At 42.9% G+C, this 13,010-nt stretch overlaps 1 protein-coding gene across 1 annotated transcript; it reads right to left on the minus strand.

The window, feature by feature from the left end:
- Positions 1–720: 720 nt before the first annotated feature.
- LOC308702280 (major histocompatibility complex class I-related gene protein-like) lies at positions 721–12,632 on the minus strand. Its single transcript, XM_081384989.1, has 5 exons — positions 12,492–12,632; positions 6,534–6,800; positions 6,161–6,442; positions 5,471–5,755; positions 721–1,185 (listed from the first exon to the last, which is right to left on the minus strand). Exons 1-5 carry the CDS (start codon positions 12,535–12,537, stop codon positions 1,034–1,036), a joined length of 1,032 nt encoding a protein of 343 aa, XP_081241115.1. The 5' UTR covers positions 12,538–12,632; the 3' UTR covers positions 721–1,033.
- Between the last annotated feature and the right edge of the window lie 378 nt (positions 12,633–13,010).

The raw sequence follows: 13,010 nt of genomic DNA on the forward strand, positions 1-13,010 counted from the left end.
TGACGCAAAATGACAAATTTTGCGTTATCGGAGGATTTTTTCCTGACAAAAAATACATAAATCTCTTGTCTCAGGGGGATATGAGGGTGGAAAGCAGGGTAATTCGAAAATACTACAGGTTTTCTACTAATACAAAGCTTAATGCTAAATCCTGAAGTATCCCTTTAACATCGCAGATCTAACAAAGTTTTCATATTTAATATATAATTTTAAAATTAAATATTTAATATTTTGTATAAATGTACATTTATAACAATATATGTTATGTTATATTATCTTGGCATTACATTACAAAAGAAAAACTAGTAAACTCTGCTGCAAGGTTGTTTCTGAGGGAGCGTCGGTTAATTTGACATCTTTCTCTCTTCTGACTGCTGTAATCAATCTCACTATATTTCCCCTTTTGGAAAGTCATGGAAACGCTATTGGATCAAATGAAAACTCAAAAAAAATATATTTGCTGTAGTTGCTCCATGAGCTCCATGAGATGAGGCCGTTTACTGCCGTTTTCTAGTAACCGTTTTATAAAAGCAATAAGGTACTGGAGGCGTGCTGTATTGTGAATATAGTCAAAGGCTATAGTCGTGTCTAACCACGCCCTTCATTCGTGAGGGACTTATTCACAATACAGCACACTAATTGCTTACATAAAATTACTATTCCTCCAGGGGGCGCTTGACATAATAAATGTAAGAAAACATGAAGAGACTCTTAAACCTTAGAGTGAGAAAGCTTTATTGCTAAAGGCAAGCAAACACAGAGTAAGTACAGTATACAGCAGCAGTGGTTAATTGATATCTGTGTCTTGTAAAGAAATATAAACATTTGCCTTTCAAATTGGAATTTTTTAAAAATCTGACACTAAAAGAGAGAGCACAAGCACAAACAAACACTAGAAGAACAAGAACACACTTGAAGTTCATTGTTCTGTTTTAGATTTCAATACTTTCTGAAAAAGATTAAGATATAAAGGCATAAATTATTAAAACTCACAAATATATCTGAAAAATCGGTTTGTGAGAAATTACATCAATTATGTACCTGATGTGTGAATATGTGCTTGATCTCGTTCAGCTCTTCTGGATCTGATCTCATAAACCACAATAATGACAGTAGCCACGCCCACCAGAGCAGAGAGGACCAATCGGCTCACAGCTTCAGTAGGACCACACCAGTGGACAGAGTCTGAGAAATAAAAACATCAAACTGAGATCAGATCAGTCAATAAACTTTAATATCAAAAGTTTTCAGTCGTCACGGTCTGACCTTTACCATCAGATCAGACTGTGGCCCTCAGTTCATGTATGCTCAATTTCAACAATTCTGTGAGGAAAATGACAGTCTACATGTGAAGACAACACCAAAATGGGCTCAGGCAAATGCTGAGGTGATGCGCCAAAATTAAAAGGCATATGAATGCTATCCATCCACTATCCATCTAGATATCCTCTGCTTCTGACCGGATGCCCCTTGGTGCTGCCTCCGAAGCATACAAAAAGCTGTTCCATGTGTCTAAAAGAAGCGGAACACTCTTTGTATATTCTCAAAGCCCTGAGTAAATGCAGCTCTCGTTCATCCGCGGACGGAGGAAGTGCCGAGAGGGAGATGACCTGCTGGTTAATCTGCTATCCTCTTTCTTCCCCCTCGCCACGCCTTCACTGCTTTGATATGAAAAATGGCGGAGGAAAGTGACGGTGCTTTCACACTGGGCTCGTTTGCTGCGGTCCGAGCCCGAGCGCGATTGTTCCCGGCACCCACCGCAGCATTGGTCTGGTTTCACACCCAACTTAATTCTATCGGACCCTGGTGCGTTTGTGTGCATCTTACGTCATTGCCATGCACGCAAGTGTAAACGCGTGCCTGCCTGCTTTCAGCGCGATTCATTATTAGGTAGAGCTAAGCGAGGGTAGCGATAAGCATAGTAGGCTAGCCAAGACTCTTTCAATTAAAATGTATTCATTTATTTATTTATTTATTATTTGTATAGCGCTTTTCACATTACATATCGTTTCAAAGCAGCTTTAACGAACATGCATGCATCTACTTTACAATTCAGAGTGATGTTATCAGTTATGCATTTCAGAAATGTACATAAACAAATTTACAGTTACAGTATCAGAAAAATTTCTGATCTGAGGGGTTCAAAGCGGTCGGGGGAAAAGCGTATAGGAGAAGCCTGGGCCAGTCGTGGGCCAGCCCAACCCTGCTCTATGAAAAATAAGTTTGGCAGTGAGAGTTGTCTTCTGAGGCGAAGAGGGGAAGTTGCTTTGAGATAGCATGTCTGTACCTTGGTTCAGCTTGCCCGGCACGTGTGCTGCTCTCAGAGAGCGCAGGTTGTGGTGTGCCCCATACCAGGAGGTGTTTCACCAGTTTGAACAGAAGTTTCGAGGTGAGCCTGACCTAGCGATTTATGTAAGACACCACTGTCATGCTGTCCGATCGGACCAAGACGTGGTTTCCCTTCAGGTCTGGTAGGAAAGTCTGAAAGGCATGACAGACTGCTAGCTTTTCCAGGCAGTTGATGTCTAGCCGACTTTCCTCGTTTGACCAGGTGCCAAAGGGTGCAACCTGTGTTGGAAGCGTCTGTCGAGACCACCTTCTGGTGACTGCTCCCACCGCCACGCCAGACAGGAACCAATGAGGATTCCTCCAAGGGGTCAGGGCTGAGACACAGGCCTGGTTCACCTTGATACGTAGGCGTCCGTGATGCCAGGCATAGGCTGGTAATCGAGGTTTCAACCAGTACTGTAGGGGCCGCATGCACAGCGGGCCTAGCTGAAGTACTGGAGATGTAGAGGCCATGAGGCCCAGCATCCTCTGAAAAGACCTGACGGTGGGACAGGCTCCAATTTTGAAGGAGGCCGCGGGCTGCTGAATGGTCAGAGCACGCTCTGACGTGACTGCGGCCCACATGTAGGTTGAGTCGAAGACTGTTCCCAGGAATGAAATCTGTTGACTGGGGGACAGTGAGCTCTGAGTCCCAGGCACTTCAAGTGGATGAGGAGCACAGATCCGTGAGAGTTTAGAGGAAGAAACAGCTGTAAAAGCCTGACCTGCTCTGTGCTGGCAGGACCGTTTCTACGGCTCCTTTCGTCAGTAAATTCATCACCTCGTGTTGTGTATGTTGAGAAGACGCTGTTTTCTGCCCTGCAAAAGCAAATTCTCTTTGTAAACCCTTTCAAAGGATGAGGATGTGAAGAGTCTGGTTAAAATTACCATAGCGATACAACAGTAGTATAACCTTTAGACGAATGCTTCTAAAATCTCCATGAGGTCTAAATGAGGTTTACACTTCTTTACAGTGTGTAATTGCTGAGGACTGAGGAAGCCTCCGGAGCTGAAGTTCAGTTATGGAAATGGGTGTTTAGCTTCTGACAGGCGCTTTAAGCGGTCAACCAATCACAACAGACTGGGCCATTTGCCATTGTAATAATCCAGTGAGATTTAAATATGCATAAGGAGTCTGACAACAGCCGGTGCTCCACACAGAGATCTGATCTCACCATCATCGAGTCCATCTGGGACTGCATGAAGAAACAGAAAAAACTACTAAATCCAGAAGAACTGTGGCAATGTCTCCAATACGCTTGAAGAAACCTTCCTGCAAAGCTACCTGAAAAGCTATCTGCAAGTGTACCTGGACAACAGCTGTTTGAAACGCAAAGGATGGTCACACCAAATATTGATTTGATTCAGTTAATAGAAGCTACTTGATAAACAAAATCTATTTATGACATTATTTTGGAAAGCATCCTCACTTTACAGCATTTTTACACAAGTGCCTAAAACGTCTCACAGTACTGTAGCTTTGCAGGAAGGTTTCTTTAAGCATCTTGGAGACATTGCTCCAGTTCTTCTGGATTTAGTCTGTCTCAATTTTGTAATTACAGACAAAATCAATGATGGTGAGATCAGATCATACCGGCTCTTGTCACTCCTTGTGCATAAAAAAATCTCACTGGATTATTACAATTAGTGGCAAAATGAATGTTTGTAAATGTAAGCTGACACACTACAGCAAAATATATAAATAACTGGCTTAAAATTATTTTTTGGGGGGTGAAAATACTAAAGTGCCTAAGACTTTTGCACAGTAGTGTATATATACAGACTCTTGCATGCAGACAATAAAGTTTTCCGTGCCCTCGAGAAACTATTCACATGCGCACAGTAATTTTTTGCATGCTTACAATCTACAATTATGCATTACAATTTCTAGTTTTATATACTATAACCTATGTTCTTTTTGCATCCCTGCCAGCTTACTATGAAGAAAAAGAGAGCAAATATGCACATGAATTAATAGAAATATAGGCTCATTTGTTCAAAATGTGACTTTCCTTAGGGTAATACCTCTAAAATCAAGGCCTAATGTCCAATTTAATGTATCCTCTGTGGTGGAGGAAAAACAATGACATGAAATGGGCTGATGGCACAATATTGCCAAGTTCAAGGGTCTATCAAAAGACTGGTACTTAAAGTTTTTTAAAAAAAAGTGGTCAAAATTTGTCTTTCATTAGGGCAGTACATTATATTTCAAGGCCTTAGGTCTGGTTTAACACATACTCTATGGTGGCCAAGAAACCACACCGTGAAATGGGCTGATGGTGCAATAGGTGGCTCAGTGTGCTTTGTCTATGCTAAGTTTAATGGTTTCTCATGCGCACACGAAAGTCTGCATATTTTTTATTTTAGCAAATATCCTTTTAGTGTCTCTAATACGGTGCTTAGAATATCATGAGAAGAAACCCAAAATGCTTATAACCTGCTTTTTTGCATAATGAAAAAGTGCACCTTGAATTCAGTCCTGTTTGACAATCACTAAACTATGATAAATATATCTTCATTAAATTCTTAATTTTCTATTATAGAAAACTAAATAGGGGCAATAGTCTGGAATACTTTTCCAGACCTTGTAGGAACCCTGCTTAGACTCGTTCAGCTTGAGAGAAAGAGAGCAGTGAGGATGAGGAAGGAGAAGATTTCTAGAGAAAGCAGTTTGTGAACGCAGCGAGGTGAGAACGCGGCAAGTGGCGTTCAGATGTTCGACATTTTACAACAAACGCCAGTGAAAAGTGCTCTTTTAGAGGGAAATAGCATTTACCGAGTCAGCTTATCTGCTGCGAGGGCCTATTCAACGACGAGAAGGCTGTTTTAGCTTAGTCTCGAAGTCCAGCAAAGAGATAGTCATCGCCGCTGAAGGAGAATTGAGAATTGGCGCGCTCTGGCGGGGTTCTCTGCCATAGGCTCGTGCAGCTCCACTGCCTCGCCATTGGTTCGTTATACTACTCTGTACGAACCAATGGCTGTGCAGTTTCACTGGGTGATTAAAAAGGCTGCAGAATTCGGAGAAAATTTAGTTTTCCCCATTACAGCATCTAGCGACACAGTACGAGTAGAGTATCAAAAGGGAACTATGAATTAAAGAGGCATAACCATAAAACACTATGCAGCATTATTAACAACTTACTGTAGTTGCTCTTGATCTCATCCTTAGTCTTCTGGATGGATTTTCCCTGGTGCTCCACCACACAACTGAACTGGTTGTTCTTCCATTCGTCTGGAGTAACGTAAAGTCTAGCTGTCTTCTGGAAGGTCTCGTTTTCATTTGGCAGAAGCTCTCCAAGATCCCAATCCTCATTGTGCTCCTGTCCATTTTTTAACCAGGTAATAGTCACTCCTGATGGGTAGAAACCTGTGGCATGACACACTACTGGAGAAGAGGGATTCTTCTGTAACAGAGACACTTCAGGAACTGAAAAAGATTGAGAAAAATGTGAGAAAAATGTTTAATACTTCAGATCAGATCAGTTAAATCTATTGTTTTCTCATGGTGGCTTCATTAAAACAAAGAGACAAACAATGACTCATTATTAGAGATGCACCAATGTTTCAGCCGCCAATATTAAAGCTATATAAAAGCATTAGAATATCGGCTAATCGGCAATAGCATGAAAAAGGCCGATTTAAAAATATGCAAAAGTTTGGTGAGAGCTCAAGATCACTGACATATATTTTCTTTCCTCCCATCTCGTGTTTCCAAGTAAAAAATGGATTCATTCCATGTTCAATGAAAATGATTTGATGATGCAGATAAATCTTATCAGTGCATCCCTACTATATATGTATATAAATGATCTACTTGGTGAACAAAGGGCACCTGTTATCCTGTCAGCCTCTTTCCTTAACTTCAAGAACTCCTTCAGCCAGTAAACACACTCATAACTGTAGTATTGTTTCAGAAATTCAAGCTGTGTTGTGTCATTATTCCACTTCATCACTGTGGGTATTCCCTGTGGTACAGGTGTGATGTATCTGATGTTCTTCAGGTCCAGTGCGAAGATGAAGTCCTCTCCATCATAACCGTACTCATCAAACCCATATGAGTCTCCAGTCTCATCATCCCATTCACAGCCATACATCCTCTGGTACGTATGAAGACCTAAAGAAGGGGATACCATAACATCTGCTCTTTTTAATGTACAAGATAATCTTTCACATTTAAAAATGTTGTATAAAGCATTTTCTCTCACCCTGTGACTGATTGAATGTCTCCATTATATCATGACTGTTGTTTTTGTAGATCTGCTGTTGTTTTTCTCTGACCTCAGTGTATTTCTTCCACAGTTCTGTAGATGTAAACTCATTCATCCAGTTCTGTTTGGGAATCATCTTCTTTATGTTACTGTCATAATAATTGATCTGATGTCCATCCAATGTCGTTACAGCAGAAAACTCTGGGATTCCTGCAGTCGTCTGGCCTCTTATTTCAGCGTATGTGGTCATAAACTCATGCATCTCTGAACAAACAACACAAAGACATGAAGCTCTCAATCATAGTTAAACACCACATACAGTGTATCATAAATCAAATTTATGATTTTTTCTTTTTAATTTCAAATCAATACTTTTGCACAGATATTTTAGTATTTAAGATATCATTAGAAAGCACTCAAAATTAATTATTTGAAGCCGTTTTGACATAGAAAATTGTTTTACTATGGTAATGCTACTTGAAAACTTAAATTTTTTCAAATTGTACTTTAAGATTTTTTGAGACATCAACTTAAATTTTGAAACACAACTTGGTTAGACATATGGAGTATTTAGAGTATTTGTTTTGAAAAACATATAAAAACTTCTATGTTTCAAAGTGCTTTAATTTCTGCAATAATTTGCAGAGTTTTTTTTAAAGGTCTTCACTCCAAAACATTCATGATCAGGAGTGACAGTTAACAGGTTAATTAACATTAAAACTTTATTCATTCTTATAGGACTATTCTCAGACTTGTTATAGTTTTATTGCCCTGTAAATAGACCTGCCTGCATGAGACAGATCGACGTCACTGGAAAATTAAAGATAAAAATGACACTCGGTTACTAACGTAACCTCGGTTCTCTCTAGAGAGGGAACGAGTGTTGCGTAAGTTTAGCTTACGCTACGGGAAAACTCCTTTTCTCGAGAAAACTGAAGCAAAAATTTTCCTTAATTTTTAGAATGTAAAACGCATTTGCTGCAGCAGGCAGACACAAGCGAGGCAGCTCGCGTGCCTATTGCAACATGACATCATGACTTTGCGTAAACATACACGCCACTTTCAAGTCAAGTGGCGTGTTATTTATACGCATTTTGAGCTTTCCGCATGTATGTCCACGCGCGTGTATGTGTACGCCGTTAAACGGCCAAGTGATTCCGCGTGTATGTGTACGCCGTTAAATGTCCGAGCGAAACGGAGGAAAATCTATATCTACATCTGGGGAGCAATATTTTTTTTCCTAGGATGGTAGGGGAACACTCATAAATGGTATTAACCCGAGTGATGGGTAGGTTTAGGGACGCGGTTGGGGTAGGTCATATATATTTATATACAGTAATGTAACGTAAATCAACGGCGTTGATAAACACGCTGAAAAGCGTTTATGCGTGTTGATAACACGCCAAAAATGGAGATACGAATTGGCGTGTCATACATACGCCATTTCATGAGATCAGTCTGCCTATTGGCTGCTCTGCGGCAACTGCTGCAACCTATCAGTGTGCCTTTGGCATGACTCCAGCGCCAATGGGAGGCCTTCCCGCGCTATTGTCATAGCCCGCCAAGATGGGGTGTGGCTAGACTATAAAACCCCCTCACACAGGTTGCACAAGTGATTTCAGTCGACTAGAAGCGAAACCAAAGTGCAGCACAAGCACGGGAGGCTACGCAACACTCGTTCCCTCTCTAGAGAGAACCGAGGTTACGTTAGTAACCGAGTGTCGTTCTCCTACGAGAGTACTCTCGTGTTGCGTAAGTTTAGCTTACGTTACGGGAACCTTATTTAAAATGCCGTGCGTGCTAAACTCAAACACTTATGTCCCAAGGGCAGTAGCCCGGGGCTCATACAAGTGAAATGAACACACTGGCATAACAGGGCGGGACGACTCGGTGCTATGATATAGGTGCATAACATATCTATACAGTTAAGGAAGTATGACCACCTTAAACTGCATAGGCCACAGGACCTGCAGCATATCAACAGTCTAATCAAACTGAGTTGGGTAGACCATGTAAATATAGCATCATCAGACTGATAGCAGTCTGGCCTGTAATGCGGGTACTTCCAGGTTATAAAACCTTATAAATGTATACAGTGAGGCCCAGCCTGCTGCCATACAAATGTCATGGATAGAAACTCCACTTGACCATGCCCACGATGAGGCCATACCTCTGGTCGAGTGGGCTCTCACCCCCAAGGGGCAATTTAGACCCTTAGATGCATAAGCCGACGTGATAGCGTCCATTATCCATCTGGACAGGGTCTGTTTCGAGATAGCTAAGCCCTTGATGCGGCCACCAAACGAAAAGAAAAGCTGCTCCGTTTGCCTAAAAGCGGCGGAGCGCTCCACATAAATCCTTAACACCATCACCGGGCAGAGAAGGTTAACCCCTTCCTCACTATCAGAAATAGGGAGGGCCGATAGGGAAATAACTTGCGCTCTGAAGGGAGTCGCAAGCACTTTTGGGACATAACCATGTCTTGGTTTGAGGATGACTTTGGAGTCATTAGGCCCAAATTCCAAGCACGTAGCGCTTACTGAAAGCGCATGCAGGTCGCCCACCCGCTTTACTGAAGCTAATGCCAGTAGAAAAGCAGTTTTAAAAGACAGGTACTTTAACTCCACCGCGTGAAATGGTTCAAATGGTTCACCTTTCATGGCCTCAAGGACCGTGGAAAGGTCCCAAACCGGAACCAAGGGTGGTCGAGGAGGATTCAACCTCCTAGCACCCCTGAGGAAGCGGATTATGAGGTCATTCTTTCCTAGCGACTGACCGTTCGCAGGATTTGTGAACGCTGCTATAGCCGTCACGTACACTTTGAGCGTGGAAGGGGATCTCCCGCTGTCCAACAGCTCTTGTAGGAAAGAAAGAACCACCGTTACCTCACCTTTTAGTGGATTTGAGTCATGAGCTGAGCACCATTCAGCAAACACTGACCATTTAGACATGTACACATGACATGTCTAGTAGACGGGGCTCTATTCTCTGTGATCATGTTCAGCACTCCCTCCGGGAGGCGCAGTGGTGATAGTTGATTGCCCATACATGTAGAGCCCACAGCTCGGGGTATGGGTGCCAGATCGCGCCCTGAGCCTGTGACAGCAGGTCTTTTCTCAGCAGAATCGGCCATGGAGCTGCACTCCCTAGCTCCATCAAATCCGGGAACCAGACTTGATTCTCCCATAGTGGGGCTATGAGGAGTATCGAGCATTTGCTCTCCCTGAGTCGTTTGATTACCTGTGGCAACAAAGCGATCGGGGGAAACGCATAAAGAGGACGTCTGGGCCAATTTAGGGCCAGCGCGTCATTTTCTTTTGAGAAGAACATTGGGCAGTGAGCGTTGGTTTGCGACGCGAACAGATCCACCTCTGCTCTGCCGAAAATGTCCCAGATACCTCGTACTGTCAGAGGGTGCAGGGACCATTTTCCTGGGCAGAGGTTTGCCCTGGAAAACATATCCGGGCCCACATTTAGGATGCCTGGCACATGCGCCGCTCTCAGCGAGCGCAAATTGTGCTGGCTCCATAAGAGGAGGCGCCTTGCTATTGTAAGCAGGCTCCGGGACCTGAGGCCTTTTTACTGGACTATTTGGACTATTTACACAGTCCACAGTGAATGTCGATGCCAAGCGCTGTATTGCTGACGCGCGTTCCTGTGTCAGGTGCGCTTTCATAGAGCTGGAGTCCAGCCCAGAAAGGAAATTTTCTGGGTGGGGAGTAGAATGCTTTTGGTCCAGTTCACTCTGAGACCCAGCTGTTCGAGATGGGCCAGCAGTAGCGCTCTGTGAGACACCAATTCCTGTTTTTACTCTGCTAATATTAAGCAGTCGTCCAGATAATTCAGGACTCTCACGCCCCTTCGTCTGAGGGGCGTGAGCGCCGTGTCCATGCACTTCGTAAATGTACGGGGTGCCAGGGACAGGCAGAAAGGAAGGACGGTGTACTGATAAGCTTGGCCCTCGAAGGCGAATCTCAAGAACAGCCTGTGACGGGCCGCTATTTGGATCTGAAATCTGGATCTATTTGCGTCTTTCAGATCCATTGATATAAACCAGTCCCCGGGTCGAATTCGAGCGAGGATTTGTCTGGTTGTAATAATTTTGAACGAGCGTTTCATCAGCGCTTTGTTCAAATGTCTGCGATCCAGTATAGGGCGGAGCCCGCCGTCCTTCTTTGGGACTAAGAAGTAACGGCTGTAAAATCCCGACTCGCTGTCTGCTGTGGGGACAGCTTCCACGGCCCCTTTTCTCAGTAAATTCGCTATTTCGGTGCGAAGTAGGTGTGCTACTTCCTGACTCACCAAGTATCACTGTTTCACTATTTTTAGCACCCATTTTGACGCTCTCGCGTGAATGGCCAGGGGTAGAATGAAGTCTGGGTTCAGGTCGCTCATATTTGGGGACCATGAGACCCAACCATGATGACGTACTTCGTTCATCATGTTCATTTCGAATGGGACATACGGTGCCTCGCGCAGTATTTCTGTAACTGGTGCACCGACCGTGTGAGCGGGATGATGCTTTAATAAAGACACAGCTCTGTGGGCTCACGGCACGCAGCGCTGCAGGCTGTTCACAAAGTGTGTGCGCTGAGCGGCAGCCACGTGACCCGCACTCAGCACACTGCCAGCACTGCATGGGTAGTGCTTGTGTGTAGGCGTGAACACCAGGTAGTGGGCACTATTCCTACACTTAGCGGTCGAGCAACCAGAGCCAGCTTTATTGTATTCGACCCTGGATGAGTGTGACACACAGTGAGGGTAGGTAAATCCTCGCATTCGCGGCAGCCGCCCTCGGCGAGGGCGTGGTCCGCGTGGTCCTTTCCCAGGCAGGAAGCACACCGCTCGTGGTGGTCCCCCCTGCTGAGAAGGGCTCGACACGAGCCACAGGACGTGACGGGCATTGAAAAATAATAATAAAAAGGATATGAGCGCCGCATAGTGCAGCAGGTACGGCGAGCGAAGGCGGCGAAGTCCGGCCGGGTCCTTGACTCTAAGCTCGTCCCGCTGAAGTGGTGTTCTACGGCGTTTGCTTCTCTCGGAGAGTCCAGCGAAGTCGTTCGCTGAAGGAGACGATATCACTTGTGCAACCTGTGTGAGGGGGTTTTATAGTCTAGCCACACCCCATCTTGGCGGGCTATGACAATAGCGCGGGAAGGCTTCCCATTGGCGCTGGAGTCATGCCAAAGGCACACTGATAGGTTGCAGCAGTTGCCGCAGAGCAGCCAATAGGCACGCGAGCTGCCTCGCCTGTGTCTGCCTGCTGCAGCAAATGCGTTTTACATTCTAAAAATTAAGGAAAATTTTTGCTTCAGTATTCTCGAGAAAAGGAGTTTTCCCGTAGCGTAAGCTAAACTTACGCAACACGAAAGTACTCTCGTAAGAAAACTGCCTTTCAACCCACAAAGGAAATGGCAAGCACTGAATCAGATTAAAAAGACCTCATAATTTTCTGTCAGTTCAACAACTGAAACTATTAAAAACCTTTTAACTTAAGTAAAGATGAAATCAAATAAATTAATAATAAATCAAATGTAAAAAGTTAGACTAAACTTAAATTAAAAATGTTGCCTTGGCAATAAATTATAAATAAACAAAAGTTCAAATTGAAGCACTAAAATTATTAGCTGAAAAAAAAATACACTAAAATTCACATTAAAATATAAATGAAAAATAAAATCTAAATCAAAATTTTGATAAACTATAATAAAACTTCCTTAAACTAAAACTGAAATAAAAATAAATTAAACCTAAATAGCATTTTTTTAAGACAAAAGCATATAACAAAATTACTAAATTTACACCTAAAATTAACATGAAAATATACACTAAAAATATAAAAATAAAAGCTAATTGAAAATAATAAAACTAGAGTAGCACAGAGTTCAACACACGGAAGTGGCTGAAGGCCTCGCTGAATTCATCGGTTAAACGACTTTATGAAATGAAACTCACTTGAGTAAACCAAAGGTACGCAGAGGAAGAGGATGATGAACTTCATTATGCATGAAAATCCTTGTATTTGACACACACTTCTTTATGTGCAGTCGTCGAAGAGCGCTGTAAAAATACTTTAGTCTTCACCAGATCTGAATCAACAGGAAGAAGAGCTTAATAACGGAAGATGCCGATTCTGCAGAACTGACGTCACTGATGCTCTAGATAAACTCTCAGTACAGACGTTTAGAGGAAGCTTTTCTATACATTAAATGTTCATGCTCCAAAACACCATAAAGGTAGCATGAAATTAATCTTGACATGATCAACTTTATCCACTTTATTTTGCAATGCGTAAATTAGCAATCTGTGAATGTGCGAGACATTCGATTCGGGAAATAACGAGAGGAATATAACAATGAGGGCATATTATAACCTTTAACAAAGTCTTGATTTTGTTTTTGGGCTCTAGTAGAATAAGTTTCCATGCTTAAATGTTCAAAACACATTATTTTCCCCATATTTGACATTGTTGCA

Source organism: Scardinius erythrophthalmus (genome assembly GCF_964197995.2).
Source record: "Scardinius erythrophthalmus genome assembly, chromosome: 14".
Classification (NCBI taxonomy): domain Eukaryota; kingdom Metazoa; phylum Chordata; class Actinopteri; order Cypriniformes; family Leuciscidae; genus Scardinius; species Scardinius erythrophthalmus.